Below are 21,458 nucleotides of genomic sequence, written 5' to 3' on the forward strand. Positions count from 1 at the left end.
TGTTTAAAATATGCTAATCTATTTAAAATTTACAGCAGAGGAAATATTCAAGGCAAATTAAAGTTACTAGTTAGGGAAAAAGAGGAACATTCTGAGAATCAAAGTGAAGAGTAAAGGTGGGATAAAGCATGAGAAGATGACACAGAGTTTGATCCAACACCACCATTTTCTCTTTCACACTCATCTCCACTAAGTCCCCACTTCTGTGAACTCTGTGAACATTCAGCATCAGTTACACCAACAGAGAAACTGATCACACACGGCTCCTTTGAACTTCGCAACCTGACCCACTGCTGCCCACTCCTTCCAACTACCTTAACTCCACTGTAAGTCACCAGACCATTATTCATTCAGTGCTTCCTCTCTGGGGGTTGGCTTACTTTCCTTTCTATCCTGCTCACTTCCTGACTTTGTGGGTCACGAACAGACAGTAAAGAAAGACGCAGAGATAGATATCTAAATGTAAAAAATACACAAATGCTTCTTTTCCCAAACAAATTTCAGCTACGTCATTTGCTTAAATAATTTATTACCATGTAATCTTTTGTCATAATTGTTAAAATTGAAGCTACTTTTATAGCCTACAGTGATCGTACACCTAACGTGTAGTGAAGCAGCTGTAACTATTGCTGAAAAAGATCAGTGATCCTTCCATGTTTGATGCCATTAATATACTCAGTGATGATGGGGGTGGGAGTGAAAGTCTAAAATGGGTTTACAGGGCCACAGCGCTTCAGACATTCTTTTTCTTTTTTCTTTTTAGATGCCAGGTCCAGTTAGCTGATGCATGGAAAGAGAGGCGAGGCAGTCGCACACTGAGGGCCAAGCTTCCCAGCATCCCTCCCTCTCCCTGTTCCCGCCTCGGCGTCCAAGAGCTCGGGCCTCCGGCTGTGTAGCCATGACAACCAAATGAGGTAAATGGTTGCAGGAGAATCCTCATCACGACCACCTTCACAGCACTTCTTTTCAGTGTAGCATGAATGTAGTATGTACAAGTCTTTCCCGCATTCTGCTCTGTATCCAGTGTAGTAATTCCCATTTGGAGTCACAATAAATGAATCTCAGCTCTTTCTTTTCTGCAGTATAGCATCCGCCTGCTTTCTGTCAAGCTAACATTACATGCCCCAAGGGTTGTTTTTATCCCATTATTCTCTTCAGACGGCTTTAAAAAACATTACCTTGTTAGACTGTATAAAAGATTCTCACAAGAGAACATGACAAAGGCACATGCTGGGGAAAATATGGAAAAATGAATCATGAGTATGAGGGATCAAGAAAATGCAAACCTCTGTCATCCAAAGAGGTTACTCCTTTGTGCCGTGCATATAGAGGGAAAAAAGGCTGCAAAAAAGCAGTAAGAGTATGGAATTGCATTGCATGTTGAGTAATCCTCCTGACTTTTTTTTATCCTTTCATCATATTGCACAATTGTCCAAATGCAGAAAGCTCACACTGACAGATATTGTATTTGAACAAGCTGGATACTTGTTATGCAAGCATATGGTATTTCATTTTTCTCCCAAGTCTCTAATTTCTCTAACACCCTTTCCAAAAATAGTGCAGCGATTTGCATACCTGCAGTGTGATAACACTGCTGTGTGAAATAACACACTGTGCAGTGTTTACAGATGAGCCTTCCTCATTTGCTGCTGTGACAAGAGAAAAGCTGTCAGGTCCAGGGAAACGAAAGGAAGACAGTCACAATTATTATGGGATCATTTAAAGACTTTGCAGGCTTCGTGACGAATCACATTTCCACTGAAGATGGCATGTGATTGAAACAGAAAAATCCGAATGAATTTGAATGAGGTCCTCTTCCGTAAATAATGTTTTACACTAACACACCCTTCCCCTTGCTTTCTTTACGAGTGCAGGCAAACAATGTTTTAAAATGTTTATTATTTGTCCAGTACAATTTGGTTTGTATCAGAGGTATATGGAAAATTAAACATATTTCATTAGTAGCAAATGAATATCCTTTTTTAAATCTGTATTTATACAACACAGTGTCTTTACAAATACAGACCAGAAGACAGAAAAGAAAGGATTTTATTAGCAGTATTACTGTTTTTTTTAACGAAACATGAAAATACAGCTACACATATGATCTCTTTAACAGTATCTGTTTGACATTTGGAAATGCATTCAGCAGCAGTAGCATTGTCACCACTCTCTTCTGTCACCCAGTTTAGATTTAAGCCTTACTGACATTTATCTGACAAAACATAACATGGCTTTTTTTGGTATTCTAAGCAATATTGAGACACACTGTACGAGAGCAGCCACTACTACCTCTGCTTTCCAGGGTGCACAACGCCAGAATGTTATTTTGGGGACAGATTTTGAATAGAAATTGAATAGAAAAATAGAAATGAATCTGAAGTTTATACTGCAGATAACTCAACAGTGCATGCTGTAATGTGCTGATATTGTTACTTAATTAAACAAGTAAGGGAGAGGAAACTGCCATGCTAACATATGCTTTAAACTAACAATTAAGCTAAATAAATAAATTGTTAATGTACAGTAACTACATAGTAGTTGGAAATTATATGTATCAAAAGCCTCCCTCTGATTCCTTGACTTAGGTATGTATCTGTTGTTATTAGCTGGGAATGTAGTTTGCCTTTTAACGGAAAAATGATTCGGCTAATTTAATCCCATTTAGCTATTCCAATGGTGTCATTTTTTTTTCTTGAATATGTCAGTTTCAAGTTGAAACTGGAGACTTTAAAAATGAAATTCAGGTGCAAAAAAGAATTGATTAGTTCAAGCCTGTCAAGCTTTCCATTGTTGCAATGCTGCTGTTTAAAGTTATAACAGCAAAAGACAAAAAATCACGCGTGATCTTAATTCTGAAGGACTGGGTCGTTCACTGCACGGAAATATAAAAGTATGCTTCTCATAGCTAGCTTACAAATGTGGCTTCAGCTTCTGATTACTTGACATGTGTGGAAGATATGTTCAGATTAGCAGCACTTTGTGTACAAAGCTACTCAGAACCAATTAAAAAGACCTTTGTTATAATAAAAAAACATAATACGTGTTATTTGTTCTTACATAAACCTTTAAATGTTTGCTTACTATAGAAACAACCTTTGACCATGCAGTTTGATTAGTGCTATGAATTGTTGTTCCGACTTTCAAACACCCTGCTTTACTTTTCCATGAAAAAGAGGAAAAGAAGAACAGAAATTTGGCAAATGTAGCAGTAGCCAACATAAGTTTGGCTGGAGTTGATAAGCATCAAATTCCCCGTTTGCAGGAAGGAGGTGCTACCATTAGAACTCTAAATTCTCATATAGTGCAATCTTGGCTAAGTGCAATGCTGAAAAGATATGAATCTGTAAACCCACAAAAATATGTTTATTTTGTTATATTCTGCAGATATGCACTGTTGCTCATCTTGTAGAGCATGCACACCACTTCAGTATAGAAAACCAAAGCTTGACAGGCCTGCTGACATACCTAGTTACCGTTATGACTGGACAATTTATGAAAGGAGTTTATTCAGAGGTCATTTTATATAAATTTATAATAATCATATCTTTAAAGTGTACCAGATGGTGTCAAATCTAGCAAATAAACAACATCCATACAGTAAAAATCACATTGTTTATAAGGATGTGGCATTTTCAGCACAACATGTGACATTACAGGCTGGTACCAACAAACAGTATGAGATAACACAAATTTCATGAGTGTGTACCAGGATCATAGGAGTTTCCTTTGTGCTTTTATTGATGCCTACACAAATGGAAAAATAACAAAGAAGGCCACATTTATTTTTTGTCAGTTTCTGCAAAAATGTGCTTAAAAACGATGCACATTCAGGGCTATGACTTCTTCAAAGGGGACAGAGGCATTTAGAATTCTTTTTAACTTTTTTTAACCACACAGAAACAATGACTATTTTCTCATGGCTCTTTTTCTATCTGCTGTTTGTTTGCATTTAGAGGCTTGACATTCTTTCTGCTACATATCTCAATTTTACTGAATTATTCATGCCTTACAAGAATGTAAGAAGCAGTACAATATACCTTCAGTTTGGGTGGCAAAAAAAGAGTCTAGCTTTCTGCTTTCCATATCTTAATAATGGAGGATTTAAATATACAAAATGCAAATATTGTAGCAAAAAGACATCCATGAAATTCAGGGCATAAGTTTATTAAATTTGGAATGTGCTGTACTGTTGCTGCTTTGAATACAGATCCTGTTCATGAAGTCGGGCCACGTTCACACTGCAAGCTTTAGCGCTCAATTCAGATTTAATGCTCATATCTGACGTTGTGTTGTTGTTGTGTTCGTTGCTTGCGTGCCTGCTCACAAAACTACTTAAATAGCCAGTTTAAATAGTAAATACATTTCTAATTCCACGGTGAACTGCTCGCCATCCTAAACTGACCCACATTTGAAAAAGAACAAAAACAAAAATGTTGCATGCAGCATGCTGTAAAGAATTAAACAGATGGGCCACTGAGGCCATAGTGTTTCTTTTATAAGCTGATGTACAGTGGAAGCCAAATAGTTCATAAGGATGACAACAAGGATGAGGAAAAAGAGAGCCAGCTTCTTAACACTATCCCCGCCAATGATGAAATATTCCAGCAATCAGTGTTTTCATATCATAACAAATTCTAATTCTCACTTTTTCTTTTGGATTTCACTTTCTTTTAGCCTCATCTGCTCCCTGAAAAAGCACATAGAGTTGGGTTTTATCACCTGCCAACAAGGCTGGGTTGTTAAGAGTGATGTAAAAGCTGCGTGTTTACCGACATGACTGTTTTGATTGAGTTTGCATTGCAAAAACTCTTCTGGCTGGTCATGATTTTTTTTTTATCTTTTTTGAACAGTCATTAAATTGTTAGAACAAATATGTCTTGTCTTCACATATACATTCTTTCTACTTTTTCTACCAGCTCGCTGTACTATCTAATGCTACAGCCAGAAAGTTTTGGCAGTTCACCTAGAAGCTGTTTGCCAGCAACAACAAAAATTGAAGAACGCCTTACTAACTACCAGGCACTGGACTGTTAAAACGTGTGTGACACAGCGGGGTGCTACTGCAAAAGCTGGAGAAACACGCAAAGCCAAACACCACTGCAGCCAGTCAAAGAATAGTCTAACATTTACCAGGGAATTTTGGTCTAAATCAGAAATTAAAAAGTTGGTATTTCAACTGATTGCTGATTTGGACACTTTTGCCTGCAGTCTGAATGTAGCCATAAGAATTTTGATATGAAATTTTAATTTGTCAATATCAAAGCCTCAACTTTAATGCAAGATATCAAACTTTCTAATAAAGGTACAGCAAGATGTAAGACATCTTTAAAATATTACTGGATGTTTAATTATTTATTCCTAAAGAAGCCAAACTCTTGCTTGTCACCCTCGTTCCCTTTTTCTTTTGAAGTGACCTTCCTGTTAACGTAAGTGTTGAACACTGTCATATATATAACCAAGTAAGACAGAATGGAAGAAAATGTAAATCTTTGGAGATTATACCTGTTGAAGTAAAATGTGTGTACAGTGTGATTTGGCTTTGATTTGGGAGCTGTGTTTACCTCACTAGAAACAAAAGTCCTTATATGCAATTTCTCCTCCATCTGAACCTTTGGCAGATGAACACAGTACCAGTCTATTTGCTGTAATTGAGGACTAGCCAAAATTAGGTTCACCATTTAAAGTGCATCATTTAACACAATAATTCTACATAGATTCTATTTTTATATTGCATTTACCATAATTTATTCATTTAATTGATTATGCTGTTGATATTTTATGAATTTCTTTCTACACAGTTCACAAGTATCAATCTAAGGAAGTTACAGTATGTCCTCTTGATTTCTATGATTGTTTTACTTTACACCATTTTATTTTGTACATAAATTTGTGATTATGTAATAAATATGTGCTAGAATGTGCAGACCCACTAGAAGCTTTTTCCGCCTGCAGTACATAATTACCCAAATCCTGCTTGTTGAGCTGACATCCCTGCCACAGTCTAATTCTACATGCAGAGAGAACAACAGTATTTGCCTTCTTCAGTGCTTGTGAACAACGTCTTAATGTTAGTGAGAGTGGCTGTCCAACAGAGACTCGAGAAAATGGCAGGATATGCCAGCATATCATGTTATAGGCAGTTAAATATCGAGGTCACTGGTCAATATGACATCCTTTTTTATGGAATCAAGATCAAGCATTCTGGCCTACTCAGATAAAACCCCAGTGAAAATCATTCAAAGGGTCACACTAACTTTGAAGCCATTTTTACAGGATTTCAGATTCCAGGATTGAATGTCCTACATGACTAAATTTTGAAAGATTTTTGGTATGACTAAGACTAATACGAGAGTACTGGAGCAACACTTTTTTTTATTATCTATTTCTTTTCTTTTTTTTAATAAAGGTCTTGGCATATTTGTGTAGACTTATAACACTGAGCCAAGAGCCAGTGGCCATAAATGACCACAAGCGCTAACAGCCAAAAATAAGATCTCTATAATAGCATTTTGCAAGTGGTGCAGCACACACGCTAACCTTTAATAGGACTCATTCCTTTCCAGTGTCTTTTATTACCATATTTCAGAAGTCTATGTGCAAAGAAAACAACTTCAGCCTTAACAGGGCAAGATCGTACCATTGGACAGTCCTGGATATTGGCCAGAAAGGAAACGGCATGGGGCACACATTGTCTTCTATGTTCTCTCACTGCTGGAAGGAGAAGGGCCGCGCAGTTCTTTAAAAGTAAGTCCTTCTCACTCCTCACTCTCCTCTTCATCCCCCTTAGTGCCTTTACTCCAACGCTGGAAGCAATGAACAGTTGAAGCCAGGAAGAAACTGGTCATAATGGCCACCACAGACACTGAGATGCCAGAGAAAATGATGATAAGAAGGTCTGTTAGAGTCAGGGTGGCCTGGCACTCACGGAAGCTGTCCTTTGAGAGCTGGGTAAGGGATACACGTCTGCCATCCATAGGGAGGGAGCACTCCAAACCTTTGACCCCTACATAGAGAGAGTAAATGCGATTATACAAATGAACAAGACACATTGAACCTCACATTCATTCATTTCTATACAAATTCATTCTATGGCAGTACTTACATTACAGTTTACATCATATACAAAAACTAGCACATAGTCCAGGTACTGTAGGCCTTAATACAGTTCACTATATGCACTGCACAAACACAAGAGCTCTAATTTAACTCCCCACTGGTTTAAAATTAAAGGTGATGTGCATTTGATCTACTGCTCATGCAGCCCACACCTGCTCAGAACTAAAGACTATCAAAGAAAAGTGGAGAGCATAGTTTGAGCTGTCCTTTTTGTATGAAGCCCTTTAATTGTGATAGTGGAATATCTCAGTTCAACAGGGTAACGTGGTTTCTTCCTAAGTGTGGGAGCTGATTTAATAACTGTAAGGTCGATCAGAAGTCTTCACTTATGAGCTGAAGTTGCACTGTGTATACAGTACACCCACCCACACCATGACTGTAGGTTCACTCTTGGAATACAGCTGAAATACTGTGAAGAAAAGTGATACAGTATATGCATTAGTGAGACATGGTTGATTTTATCTAGTGTGCTGTAGTGCTGTGAAAGCAGCCCATTTTCATGATCAATGCATTAGTTTCAAATGGTTTGGTGAATGAAAATAATTTTAAAAATAATTTAATTTGCTAGCTGCACAAGGTAGATCTCTTAGAATGCACACACTGTTGAATATGATCTCTGTTGCACTCCAAAAATCCACTGATGTACAGCATTAGCAAAGGGCACTGTCTCAGACAGGGGCACCTTGACCAAACTCATCTCAAGATGAAGCCGTGATAAATCAGTGAGTGCTGCTCTCTGTGCCTTTGTCACTTTAACGTGGTTTATTGTTCAGACATTGTTTAAATGGAAAAGGACAGTGACTGTGGCTTATTGGATTTCAAGGATACAAGCCCTTTATCAGAGTCTTCTTTTCCTCTCGTGATTACAAATGACATCAGCACTGGATCATTCGGATCAGTTTTAACACGCATGTGTTGATTACAGGCCACTGATACTATCACTAAAGACAGAAGGTGTTCATGCTGACAGAGTCAGGGATTCAAGTTCTTTTAATGAAAACTTGATTAACATTTGACATTAACTTGATACAAGTTCTAATTAGGTGCTAGAAATGTTCTTTCTTTCTGTATTTCTTGACCTTCATACTGCAAATGTTATACATCAACAAATTTAATGTAACTAAATACTGGCAATGTGCACAGTTGGGAAAAGTAACGTAGTACAAATATTTTGTTCTGTTCTGTGCTCTACTTGAGTTTTTTTTTTTGACAACTTGTTACTTTTATTCCCTGCATTTTTGTACAAATATCTACTCTACTTAAATTTTCATTAAAAAAGGCCCAATACTTTTGGCTTAAGCCATTTGAGGGGAGTTATTGTTTCCTGTACCTCCACAAGGTAAATGGAGGGAACAATAATATATAAAATCTATCCTACTGGTGTACCCATCAGCTGTGCTTGTTGCACATAATAAGCATCAGTAAAATAGGTAAAAACATATAATTTAGACATCATTAATAGCAGTACTCAAGAATTACAGTGGGCTGGAATGATCCAGAAAAATCAAGAACAGCATTTTTGGTTTAATTATTATGATTCAGACTCCACTTAAGTCTTATGGTTGCCTCACCCACTGAATCCACTTTTCATATCCCTCTTTAGGTATGGAGGCAAAGTCACTAAGTCTACAATTTGGTAACAGCAAACAGAGACATTCACTATCTACCTAATCTACTTAATGAAGACTGTATGTACTTTTTCCCCCTCTGACAATGTATTGTGTGAAGAACTAGACATATGGATGCAAGTGTTAGTTTATAGGTGGGTAGAGATAAATCTTTAGAATGTGGGTGGCTACTTTCTACTGATACTGTGCATGCAAATGCACACACTTGGCAGTACATCAATTCTGGATCTTTGCTCAACAGTCAGCACAACATGGAGCATACTGAAGATTTTCAGTACTGCCCGAGAGTGTGTTTGTTCAATTAAATACCTTAATTCTGCACCAAAATGACATTTTTTATGTGGTGTTTAATTTATGACATTTAAATTGTGGTAAAGTATTAGAGGAATGTTAATAATACAACTGAAACATCTGTGATGATCAATTAAATAATTGTTAAATGTATACAACTTTGTTGTAAAGGAACAAATAACCTTCAAAAGTAAAGCGAGTTGGAAATATAAATGTACAAATGTAAATATAATTGGAAATATGTGATGGTCCTTTGACTGACTCATTAGAGTGTTAGTTACACTGTTTAAGACCTTGTTGAAACTTAGTGACACCAATCTAATAAAAACCTCCTACATGTCAGCTGACATAAATATTATGGAACACGTCATCAAGATAACAATAACCCAAAATTACAAGACAGGAAAAAAGTTATGTTTCATACATATTAAATACACTATTTTGATTCAATGTTATTTTAAAATAGCAACTGTCACAGTATTTGGGTTTTTCATAAGGTTCTGTCCACATCTCCATCTCCGGCAAGGGTGTTTGTCACTAAACCTTTAAACAATAAAGTACGAAATCTAAATGTCAATAATCATGCACATATTTTGATTTAGTTTAATTTCCTCTGTTTTCATCCATCTTTTTCCAAGCACCTTCTTCACTTGTGCTAGACCACAATAGGTCAGACAAAACATTGAAAACACATTTCTTACAGACATCATGATTAATGTATTCCAGTGTAACTGTATAAACAATTTATGAATGCATTATAGCCTGGAAAACAATGAGGTTTGGTGGTTCTGCTCTTTTTAGACTTACATAAAAATGCCACATCCAACTCATCATGTTTGGGAGTAATTCTGACAGGACATATTAATATATTATACCTGTTATAACCATTTTTTAAGAACCACGGCATTTATGTATTTCAATTTCATCACAAAATCCCAGCATCAAGAGGTTTCAATAAGCCAATACCATCAGTCCTTATGTAGCTCAAGAGGAGCATATTGGTTCCTGGCATCATTAAGTCCACGACATGTCGGCCATATGCTCTGGGAATCAGAGATCAAAACAAATTCATGTTTCACTGCCTGTGAGAATACTGCTCATTCAAGTTGTCTGCGTGACATGCATGTGCTGAAGAGGCAAAGTTGGCCTTATAAAGGTCGCAATGTATTTAGAGATGTTTAATCTCCTTTCGTGACAAGTATGAGCTGAAACGTTTTGTTGGCTTTTAATGCTTTCAAAATCCACTATTCTAAGCATTGCATTGCGTAACCAGCCACATGGCTCACACTTTGAAATTTGCAAAGTGCAGTTTAAATCAGCTGGGCTTCTTTCTTTTTCTTTTTTTTAATTGTTATTTTTTCCAACATTTCTATTTTCTCTGACAGTACTCAAAACTACTGCTTGGACCTACTTTATAGACATTAAGAGTGTGATTTCCTCCTTTAATATACAGGTTTACGAAATTAATTGTTTTTGTATAAAGAAGCATCTTGTTTTCTGTTTTATCTAATATGCACCATCCATGTATATTCCAAAAAATAGACATGGGTAGAATGCAAATTAATTTGCATTAACTGGTTAACAGCAGTCATGCTGAATGAAAAGTCACCTCTAGCATAATTATCACATACAAAGACTACCTGTCTTGTCCATTTGCGCATAAAACAACCGATTTACATTCATATTCACAATGTGCTTTCTGCATTGCAAATAACCAGTCACCTTAGAGACTTCGCCTTTGCCTTTTGAGATAGTTCTGTCTGGTCTTGCCTCTTTCAGATGCTTGATTAATGACATCTGAGACTAAAATTATCCTAGTGAACACATGGCCCCTGCAGGAGTAGCAGCATTATCACATTTATCAAAATGGATTTAGAAAACAGATCAGTGGTAGAAAGAGACAGCAAAGTTATCTTCTTCCTGGTAGTACTACTATTTTACTATTTTACTGTGAGCTAACATTAAAAGAAAAAAACATTATCCCAGCTTGTTCTCCCATGGGATAAAATTACAGCCAAAATCTCACCAATGCTACAGCCGACTGACTGCAGTTAAATCCATTATAATCCATTATTTTGAAATTACATGCAAACAAATCTTCTCTTATAAAACGATAACAGACTCTAGACTTGTATGAATGGAAAAAGCCTCTTAGTTATGAAAAGTCAAGCCAGTGCAGAAGAACCTTAAACCTGCATTCCTTATAATGGCCACAAACTCCAATGATACACAAATGTAAAACAAATGATTCTTCACCAAAGTGAAGACTTTATGGTTTCACTCTGAGATTTCAAATCTTATTAAACAGCGCAAAATCATGATTTTGTTAAAAATGATCCAAAGTGTCAAACATTGTAACTAAACAGGGTCGGCTTCAGGGTGTAGCCACCCAGTACTGTATGAGCATATCATCGCTATAGCTTTTTATGATAAAGAATTTGAATGTATTCCATCATATTCCTCCTATTCTGCACTCTAAAAGTAATTCAGAGGCTTAGTAAATATCACTATAAATATAAGTTAGATGAGCCTGATAAAATCTATGAATATCCTTTTAGTAATTATTTGAGTTTGATAAGTTGAAATAAATGTCTAAAATGTTAACGTATGTGTTTGTGTTAAATTAAGGTATTTATTTACATTTATCTCAGACAAAAAATTCAGTATGTGGTTCACAGCATAACTTCTTTGCATGTACTTAATATTTTTGTTTAAAATTGAATCAAAATATTTGAGAAATAGGTATCTATACTCATCAGTATCTTGTACTAAAATCAGCTAAAAGCTAATTGGGCTAAAAGGGAAAAGGCTCTTGCCTTTTTAGTGCTTGTTCATTTCGAGCTATTTCCATGTTTATGAAAATTAAATTTTCATTTCGAAAAATGTTAACATGTGGTCATTTTTCATACATGTATTATGAAACACACAACTACATATTGGTTGGTTTGTTTTTTTAGACTTAGACTACTAGTGAAATACAATAAAATTCATATTTGAATGTTAGGGGGTGATCGTGGCTCAAGAGTTGGCAGTTCGTCTTGTGATCGGAAGGTTGCCGATTCGAGCCCCGGCACCTACAGTCTCAGTCGCCTACTGCCTACTGGTGGTGGTCAGAGGGCCCGGTGGCACCAGTGTCCGGCAGCCTCGCCTCTGTCAGTGCACCCCAGGGTGCACTGGCTACAATGTAGCTTGCCATCACCAATGGGTGGATGACTGAATGCAGTGTAAAGCACTTTGGGGTCCTTAGGGACTAAGTAAAGTGCTATACAAATACAGGCCATTTACCATATTTAATATTATTTATTTAATATTTAATATGAAGTACAATTTTGATTACGTTCAGTTTACAATATTAAGTAGAAGGAACAAAATTTTGGATTAACTGACCATCTATATTTCAGTTACATTGACCAAGCATGTCAGTGTTATTTACTCAATTTTTTCATGTTTGTTTAACAACCACAATTATTAATTTCAACTTAATATGTTTAATATTTAGTTATTGATCGAGTATATTGAACAGATTTGGCTGGTTTCCAATCTACTCAATATTTTTAAGTGTAAAAGTGTTGCCTCAAAAATTTTAAGTAAATGTCAGTTTTAGTTCTTAGAGTGTGGGTACAGCTCAGAACAATACAAGTCTTGTATTTGTGAGTCTCACCTGTAATTAAAACACATTTAATGCATTTATCACATTTATTAATTTAACTGAAATAAATGAATACATTTTCATCTAATATAATACTCATTGCTTCAGTAGTTATTTCTCACAGTTATTTAGGAGTATCTATTATTTAAACAACTCTGCCTTTGTCACATAAGCATTGTTATAGCTGGAGTAATACAGGGAGCTGGGAACAAGCTTTGTGACAGCAGTTATCCAGGACATCAATGTTAGGCTCAGTGAAGCCAGGAAACCCCAAGAGAGCCAGACTAACTTAAACTCACTTCTGGGAAGAGGCTCAAAGGATGAGGCTCTCTTTTGACTTTTCTATTTATACAACTAGTTTAAAGTAAAAAAAAAAAAAAAAAAAAAAAAAGTAAGTGCAATGCAAATACAGTTAACAGATACCAACTGCATAAGTGAGCGAGAGCGAGAGAGACAGAGAGAAAAAGCTTTGTTTCCTTTGCTTATACCTGTAATTGAATTTGGTACCTGTCTTGTCCAGTGTAAATATGTTTAGCAATGAGGTATCTGGAAATACAGACTGCAGTCCCTGTGTTTTGTTGCCCGGGGATAACACAAAGATGCACATTATCAACCTAGATTGAGCATATGCTCTTAAATATTTAAAGCCCAATTCTTTGTGAATCCAGCAAAACATTTAATAAAGATATGATTTCTAGTAACTGTAACTTCACACTTACTATGGCAGAAAAATAAGATGGTGTCTTAAAGTACACAGAGTATCTAGGTCCATGCAATGAGTCAATGTCAGCTTGTTAACTGAGTAAGCTGACGGGGTACAATTTTCAGAGTTCAAAAACACGTGTAAGGAGCAGGCTACTGTGCACTGACACAACACAAGTCAGATCCTTACACTATCAGGTATGTCGGCCCACACAGCTATGTTACATTCCTGGCACGGACAGTTGATGGATTACGTTTAGGATTATAGCCAGTCAACAGGACGGGCTATCTGCTGTCTCAGTCGTGATTGATCTACCTAGCTGTGGCAGAATGATATCAGAGGCTTGTTTCTCTTCCCTCCCTCAACACCACAGTCTTTGTCCAGATTGATCTCTGCACCAAAGGCTAAAAGCAAAATTACCCCATCAGTACATCTGCACACGTATAGTAGTTAGCTTTCATTTGGCCATACTGGTGTCGAGGTACTCTCTATGAATACTCCAGCTGCGACAATGATTAACAAAACTGTCCCCTCCCTGCTGTATTAAACGGGATGAATGTGCCATTCAAGTCCAATATTCAGCGGATGTAAATAGAACAAGGCAGGCATAATTGCAGAGCGACTGAAAAATGATTCAGTTCTAATCCTCCAAAGCATTTGAAGGAAATCTGGGAGAAAATGGTGAGATGTATGCAAGAAAAGGGCAGCAGCAGGGACTGGAGTGTGGAATGTGTGAAGTGAATGCACAGCTGCACAAAATGACGAGCACGTATGTGACAGTGGGGTGAGGGTGACTCGTTCAGAAGGGGATTCCTTCTGCATGTAGACTCAGAGACATCGTTGTACTATGGGAATATTTAAAACATCTCATCTCAAAAACAATTGAAATTGCTTATTCCCAAACACCAGAGGTGACTGTTTAAAAGCAAATGCTAGCAGATATATTTCCACTATGTCATTGGACTGACAATGCAATGTGTCTATTGTCATAATTCATCCCGATAAAACAGTTAAATATGCAAGTCATGTATGTCATTTATGCCTCGCAGTTGGCCACACAGATGAACAAAAAAAAAAATCTATCATGCACGATGTTACACACTCACAACGAGATAATGCTTTTGGCTTTTCACCTTTTATTTCTGACACTGGCAGATTATCCCTTTCTGCTTCTGTATGAGCTCTGTCTGATGCTATCCCACTTTGTAATCCTGTCCACCTTTCACACTCAGCTTTCCCTTCCCGGTACTCTCTCCTTCACATCCCAACTTTAAATAAACATTAAATTAGGCCAAGATAAATCAAGCTGTCCGTCTGTGTTAATGGAACAGATATTTTCTCTCCACGGTAAAGATAGCAAATGATCATGCTGGGTAGTATGGCAACATGCGAGTGTGAGCCAGTGGCATCATATTTTCAGACTGTGCTTTGGAGTGCGGAAACAGGTCTCAAAGGAGATACTTGATACGTTGTCAAGGAATATTCTGATTTTGACCCTGTCACATGAACTGCTAGTTTGTCGTGAAAGTGTTTAGGCCACGACTAGTGTTGATAGCAACTGCATGACGAGGCTCAGATCCAGTCTACCGTCGCCCATGAGAGTTGGCCTGTCTTGCCCTGTAGGCAGCTCTAGCTCCAATTACCCTGGCCAGTGTGCTGTAGAACTGTGTCACTGTGAATTATACATGGCCTTTGTTCATCCTTAACCCAAGAGCACTGGAGACAGCAGTGGATCATGTTTACACTCATCCTTCCACTGAAACATTCATGAACTTCACTGTTGGCTAAAAACTAGACATTTAAATGGTGCTAATTCTTTTTTTTTTTTTAATGGAAAAGTTTATATATTTATATGACTAATCAGCTGACTGCTCAACAGGACAGTTGATGGTTTTTGTATAAAGAAATGGTAAGTCTGGTTTAACTAATTAAAAAAAAATTAAAAATTAAAATCAATAATAATTTTTATCAGTGTTGCACATCAACTTTTTTTTTCTATCCAAAAAGTCCTGAATTGATGCACCTTCCAAGCACTCATCATGCTGGCCTGCAGTAATCACTGTTATGCAAACACGAAATTGCGCTGTACTGTGAACTCAAAATCACAGGGGAAATCAAGAGGTGAAAAATGAAATGGGAATCCAGTTTACAGCATGGGCTCTTCAGCTGCTACATTATGCAGGTCTTAACCAAGGAAGTCATTGATACCTAGGGAAAGCATAAAATAGCACTACAATTTTTCTTTATTTACAAGTTTGAAATTAGTTTGAGTTAGAGCGACAGACAGAAAGAGAGATAGTTTATTAGTGCTCTATATTAATTCTGGAGAAGGATTTCTGATTTAAAATTTAGTGAAAGGCTTTTTCCTGCAGCAGTCTAGCTTCTGTGGTCTTTGTTGAATTGCTAAGAAAACAAAAACACATTCTTCAGTGTTTCTAGGTCTTCTGTTTATTGGAACAAAACCAAGGGAGCTACACTGATTTTCAGCTGGACTTTCTTTTTCACCTTCGTGTTTCATGCCTTGTTTCCCCTGCTCTCTCAACATCATTTTGTGGCTTATCATCTGCGTAGCTGGAGCAGACTATGACTTGGCACTCGGATGGTACTTTCATCACAGCTCCCATTATCACATGGTACTAGTACACTTCCAGTAGCAGCTGCGTTTTTTTATGTGGCCATGCAAATGATGTTATCACAAGCTATTTGCATAGAGTTGCACATAATTGTTTGCTTGTTTTTCTATTCTACCCTTTTTGTGGTAGCACCACTTAGTTTCAGTCTGAAGCCACATGACAGTGAATATTAAAATGAGTATGTAGTGTTTAATTGGGATACCACTGGAGTAGCCTTAGCCCTTCTGTTTTTAATATTATTGAGCTCTTGCTGGTAAGAGAGACAACATTCTCAAATTTAAAAACTATTTTTTGTAGCTATTTACCTGATTTGCTGCTTGCTGAAAAAGACATGAGGATGCAACACCCACAAGTGTGAAAAGAGCGCACTAATGGAGAATTTAAATTCTACTTTCTGTCTCTGTAACTGATTTTCTCTGAGATGAGTGAGACATTAAGTGGCAACGCCAACACTGATGATGGTTGTTAGAGTTGATACATATTGAAACGCTTACCAAGTCAAGCTCATTCACTAATGAGTGTCCATCTGTTCATTGTGTAACCACTTCCAATACAGCATTTCAGAGACTAGGTCATTGCATTTTTCCATGATCGAGAGCTCAGCCATTACGTTAATTAGGTCTGGCAGTTTGATTCCTGCATGTATGAACCGTGTTTGTAAGTCCAATTCACTATAACCACAAATTCTCCTGCAATATGTTCTTAACTTCTTTATATTTGTATGAGCTGGTTGAAAACTTAGTTATGTAAAATAAACTTCTGCTCACTTCAAAAAACACATTCAAGGTGTTAGTGACATACATGAACATAACAACACATGGATATAATCCACAGACAGCATTTTGGTAGCTGTGTAGTTTTATCATGCGATACACAAAGCCGCTTCTATAAACTAAACACAGAATAAGACAGCAACTTGTTTGGAAAGATATTTTCAGTTCAGTTACTTGTCCTGTGTGACTGGTACTAATTTGCATTGTTTTCCAATAGACTATAATAAAGTATAATTAGTATCCCTTTCACCAAGATATTATTTGTCTTGGTCTTATTAACACTAGAAAGTAAATTCCAGACATATTTTGTCTAAAGGAAATGATAAAATATTACAAAAGACTGAGCATAGACTAGTTTAAAGACTCTTTACTATTAGGTTTGACTGTGCGTTTTGTCCAAGCTGCTAGGGCCAGAAAACAAACACTTTCTAATGGGAATGTAAAAGCTGCTGATGAGGTGAGATAAGCATTACGAACTGAATTTGAGAGTGTGTTTTGGGGCCAGTTGGCAGTCATGACAGCAGCTTGGCCAGGCCTTTGGCTTCTTCTTTGTTGTTGATGTCTGTCTGGCCAGCTTTTGCCTTGGTCCAGACCTCTGAATCAGTCCAATCGACTGTGTTGACTGATTCATCTGGCATCGTGACATACAAACAAACAATGTTTTCTATTGAAAAAGCAAAGAGTTAACCATTAGCCCCTTAAAAAAAGCATTAGATTCAGGTGGAGACATTGGTCTCTAGTGATTGATAAGGGAAATTCAAATCACCTTGTCCCACAGAAATTGGTTAGAATGGAGGTAATGTCGACTGGAGATGGAAATAAAGTGTGATGTGTGATATTAGGTAAGGCCAGCGCTGCTAATGCAATTCATTATGCCCGGGAGTTGACAACACATAGAGCCTGTGATTAATGCATTTGCAAACTCCTGCTTGGGGGAATTGGGTAATCTTGCCAGTTTATCAACTTTGCTTCCTCACAGGCCTAAACTTGCAAATTTGGGGCAAATGAAAAAAGAACACAGAAGCAGAATCAATAGCATGGTACACCATGGCCTAAATGTATATTAGAAGTTTGCTTTTGTGAGGTGTCAGCAGTTTGTAACAGCCAGCCACTTTGGGAGGGAGCTGAATTAGAGTGTTACCCAGTCAGTTTACAATTTTAGAGAGGGTTATTTCACACATAAGGCATAAGGGCAGGCTGGCATTGATTTGGACTACATCTTTTAATAATTAACCATGGATTTCATTACAGAATAGGAATTCTGGAAAGGATATCCACTATCTGAATATCCTGTCTGCACAAGAGGGCAAGGTAGAACATCAGCTGGCAGGGTGAGGGGGTTTGGGTGTTACCCGACTGTCTGACAAAATATTAATGTCAAACCCAAATCATTATCTTTTCTTAAACCATATGAGTATTTTGGGGCTTTAACCAGAACAAACAGCAATTGAAAAATAATCTAGTTGTCAAAAATATAATGAAATGAAATAAACTGAACAATAACTAAGCTACATCTAAAAACAAGGTATACGCACAGGAAACACAATTGAGTTTCTTTTAAAACAAACTATCTAAGGTCATACTTCCTTAAAAAAGGTGCCAGCTTTGGAAATTTGAAAACACTCATGTGGATGTGCGCATGTTTTTTCTGCAAACACTCATATCTTCTTTCTCTCGGTTAACCTATTCAAGAGACGAGAGCAAGTTTACAACCCCCATCTTGAACCACACTGTTATTCAGGCTTTTGATAAAACATGTTTCTTTGTTTATGCAGGGCAGCATTTTGCACCCTGACAGTAACTGTACACCTTCATCTTTAAACCCAATAAACTGTTTATGAACATTTTGTGGCGTATTCACAGGTTTGGTTGCTGTTTTGTTTTTAAATACACCCACTGTGAGCCACATTCAAACAAAGTTCTCAGAAGATGTACAGCACAGTTTAAAGTTCATGTATAGCAGTACTGTCAGATTTGTTTATTTTAGCTTTTTGATCGAGTGCAGTAGTCTTCTCTTTTGAGAAACCTTCTGTCTCTTATGTGAGAATGTTGATTGCGATTAAGATATTTTATATAGCCTGATAAACAGAACGCCAAACAATGGTAATGTATTCTGTTTTATCTGGGACATACCATGCAACTCCCTTTAGAATACATTAGCTCTGCTTTCATGATGTAAGAAGATCTTACCCTGCGTATAATACTTCTGAAAGGACATGGTGACCCCCTTTGTCTTGTTTTATTCCTCAGATAAGCATGCACACATGGAGATTGCCTTGTAAAGCCTCCAAAACTTCAGTCCTGTTATCTAACTCTACGCTGCAGGCTAAATCACAGTGGTAGACAGCGTGTGTATATTATGAGCCTTAAAATTCACATGGATGGAGCAATCAGCACAGGAACAGGAGGAAGAGTCTGATTTTCAGTGGCATAGAAAAAGGTTACATGGCTGAAATATTGTCAACTAAATAGCAAATATTATGTGAGAATTATGTATATTATCTTAAATATTATATAGCCAATATAAATATAAGCCACAAATGAATGCTGATGATTACACGGGATATAGGTCAGGCTTATCTACATATTCAAATGTGAAACCATTAGAAAAGCAAGTTAGATTCTTAATGTGAGTTGTTTCATTTCTCTTTACAAATCAGACAATATTACATTTCAAGTTGCTTTCTATAACAATTGATTAACTTTATACACACACTATCCTCGCAGTTTTCACTTTCAAATGAGTGCTATTGTTTCGTATTACACACTTGGTCTCACACATTATAGGCTGTGGGGGTGGAGGGAAAAAAAGACACAAAATTAGAACAAGGGAGAGGGAGGGGGGTTTCCTCTCCTACAGGGAAAACATAAATAGACCAGAGAAGTGTTGTGGTAATGGATTTGCCATAATACTGTTGAATGTTGTAAAGAGATATGGTTTATTTGGGTCAAACACATGAAGAGAAAATGGCTCTTTTTGTTACTTACCATTTGGAAGCTTATTACTGTTCTCCGTTAGCCATGCAAACAGGTTGGCAAAGTTGCAATTGCACACCCAGGGGTTGCCCTCAAGCCTCACTACCCGCAGGGAGGGCAACTGACTCAATGCCCCCACCTTTAGGGTAGACAGCGCATTACGCTCCAGTTCAAGTTCTCTCAGAGAGGTGAGGCCCAGGAAAGCATCCTCACTCACCTTGCTCAGATATGGGTTGTTTCCCAGTCGTAGTTTGATCAAACTCCGAGACTCCCCAAATGTCCCCTTAGGGATTTCAGTCAAATTGTTGCTGCCAAGGTCCAGGAAGACCAGCCTGGAAGAGGTGCTGAGAGTCCCTTGTTCTATGTGGGAAAGGGAGTTGTTCCGGAGGTCCAGATAGACCAAGTCACTGTATAGAACCAGAAAGTCAGAGGGGATACGGTTTATCCAGTTGTCGGCCAGCAAAAGCCTCCGCACATCCAAGGGGATCTCATCGGGTAAACTGGTTAGCCCACGGCCACTGCAGTCCACAGTGTGAGGATCTGGGCACAAGCAGGTTGCTGGGCAGTTCTCCCCCCGGGTCCATAAGACAGAGGACAGCAAGATGAGGATAAGCTGAAGCCAGCAGACACATGGCAACATGGTCAAGGGGGGGAAATGAGTTAGGGGAGAAAGAGGCTTGGGGTTAGGACAAATAGGAGAGGGTGGTTTGGGGTTAGGAACAAGAGGATGAGGGTCAGAGGGCAGGAGATCAGGACAAGGGAGGGAAAGGGGTGACTGAAGGGGGTGAAGGGGATCAATCCTCCTGGAGAAACATCCTTTTGTTATGGAGATGAATTTCTGGAAGGGCTCAGGAATTGGGAGATGGCAGAGCAGCGTTGAAAGCTGCTTTCCAAGGGATCATGTAGCGAGCTGCCTGGATAAAATAATAGCCTGCCTGCTTTGAATGAGGAAAGACAGGAGGATAGTAAGCAGTAGGTAGCTTGAAAGCAAGAACGACTGCTTTTAACAACGAGGGGAGGGTAGAATGAGAGTGGTAAATAGACACGAGCGAGCAGGGAATGAAGAGACGTCGGGGGCACAGACAAGGGAGAGGGGGGTTGAGGAGGAGGCTCTGTCCGCCACACTACCCCACAGTTGATCTGGCGGGAGTGACAGACAAAGACAATAAGGTCTCTGACACAAAAGGATATAATACAAAGCTCTGATTCAAGCATGACAAGCAAAGAGTAACATCGTTACATCCCTCCATTGGACCCAGGTCTCTGTATAGGAAAGCCCGTTGGTCTGATGAGAGAAAGAGAGAAGCTCACGGAACATCGCTCAAGTGTTCGTAAGGTTGTCTCCCCTTATTATTCCTCCTCTATCTCCCAGTGCCCTGCAACATGCTGTGTTACGCTGTCCAGCCCTGCATCAAAGCTGTGTGAGAGAGAATCCAAATATCCAGGCAGAAGCCTCGTGAATGTAGATTGCAGTGCTGAGCTGCACACAGCCATGCCAATCCAACGTCTGCCTCTGAATCTACCACAGTTTATCACATGCCCTCTCCCCTCTCATTATTTCCAGGGGGCGTGCCTGAACCACGCTGTCAACACGTGATGTCACTTCCTATAGTGTTAAAAATGATGATTGGTTGTATCTTAAAGTATAAAATTTGAAAGATGTGATGCTGTTTATTTTAATTGGCA

The 21,458-nt window shown here is 38.0% G+C and overlaps 1 protein-coding gene across 1 annotated transcript; it reads right to left on the reverse strand.

Annotated features, from left to right (window-relative positions):
- Positions 1-1,880: 1,880 nt before the first annotated feature.
- lrrc38b (leucine rich repeat containing 38b) lies at positions 1,881-21,325 on the reverse strand. The gene is made up of 2 exons (XM_084929181.1): positions 19,785-21,325; positions 1,881-7,006 (listed from the first exon to the last, which is right to left on the reverse strand). Exons 1-2 carry the CDS (start codon positions 20,410-20,412, stop codon positions 6,759-6,761), a joined length of 876 nt encoding a protein of 291 aa, XP_084785307.1. The 5' UTR covers positions 20,413-21,325; the 3' UTR covers positions 1,881-6,758.
- Between the last annotated feature and the right edge of the window lie 133 nt (positions 21,326-21,458).

Source organism: Perissodus microlepis, chromosome 5 (genome assembly GCF_051167445.1).
Source record: "Perissodus microlepis isolate ML-2025 ecotype Zambia chromosome 5, ASM5116744v1, whole genome shotgun sequence".
NCBI lineage: Eukaryota > Metazoa > Chordata > Actinopteri > Cichliformes > Cichlidae > Perissodus > Perissodus microlepis.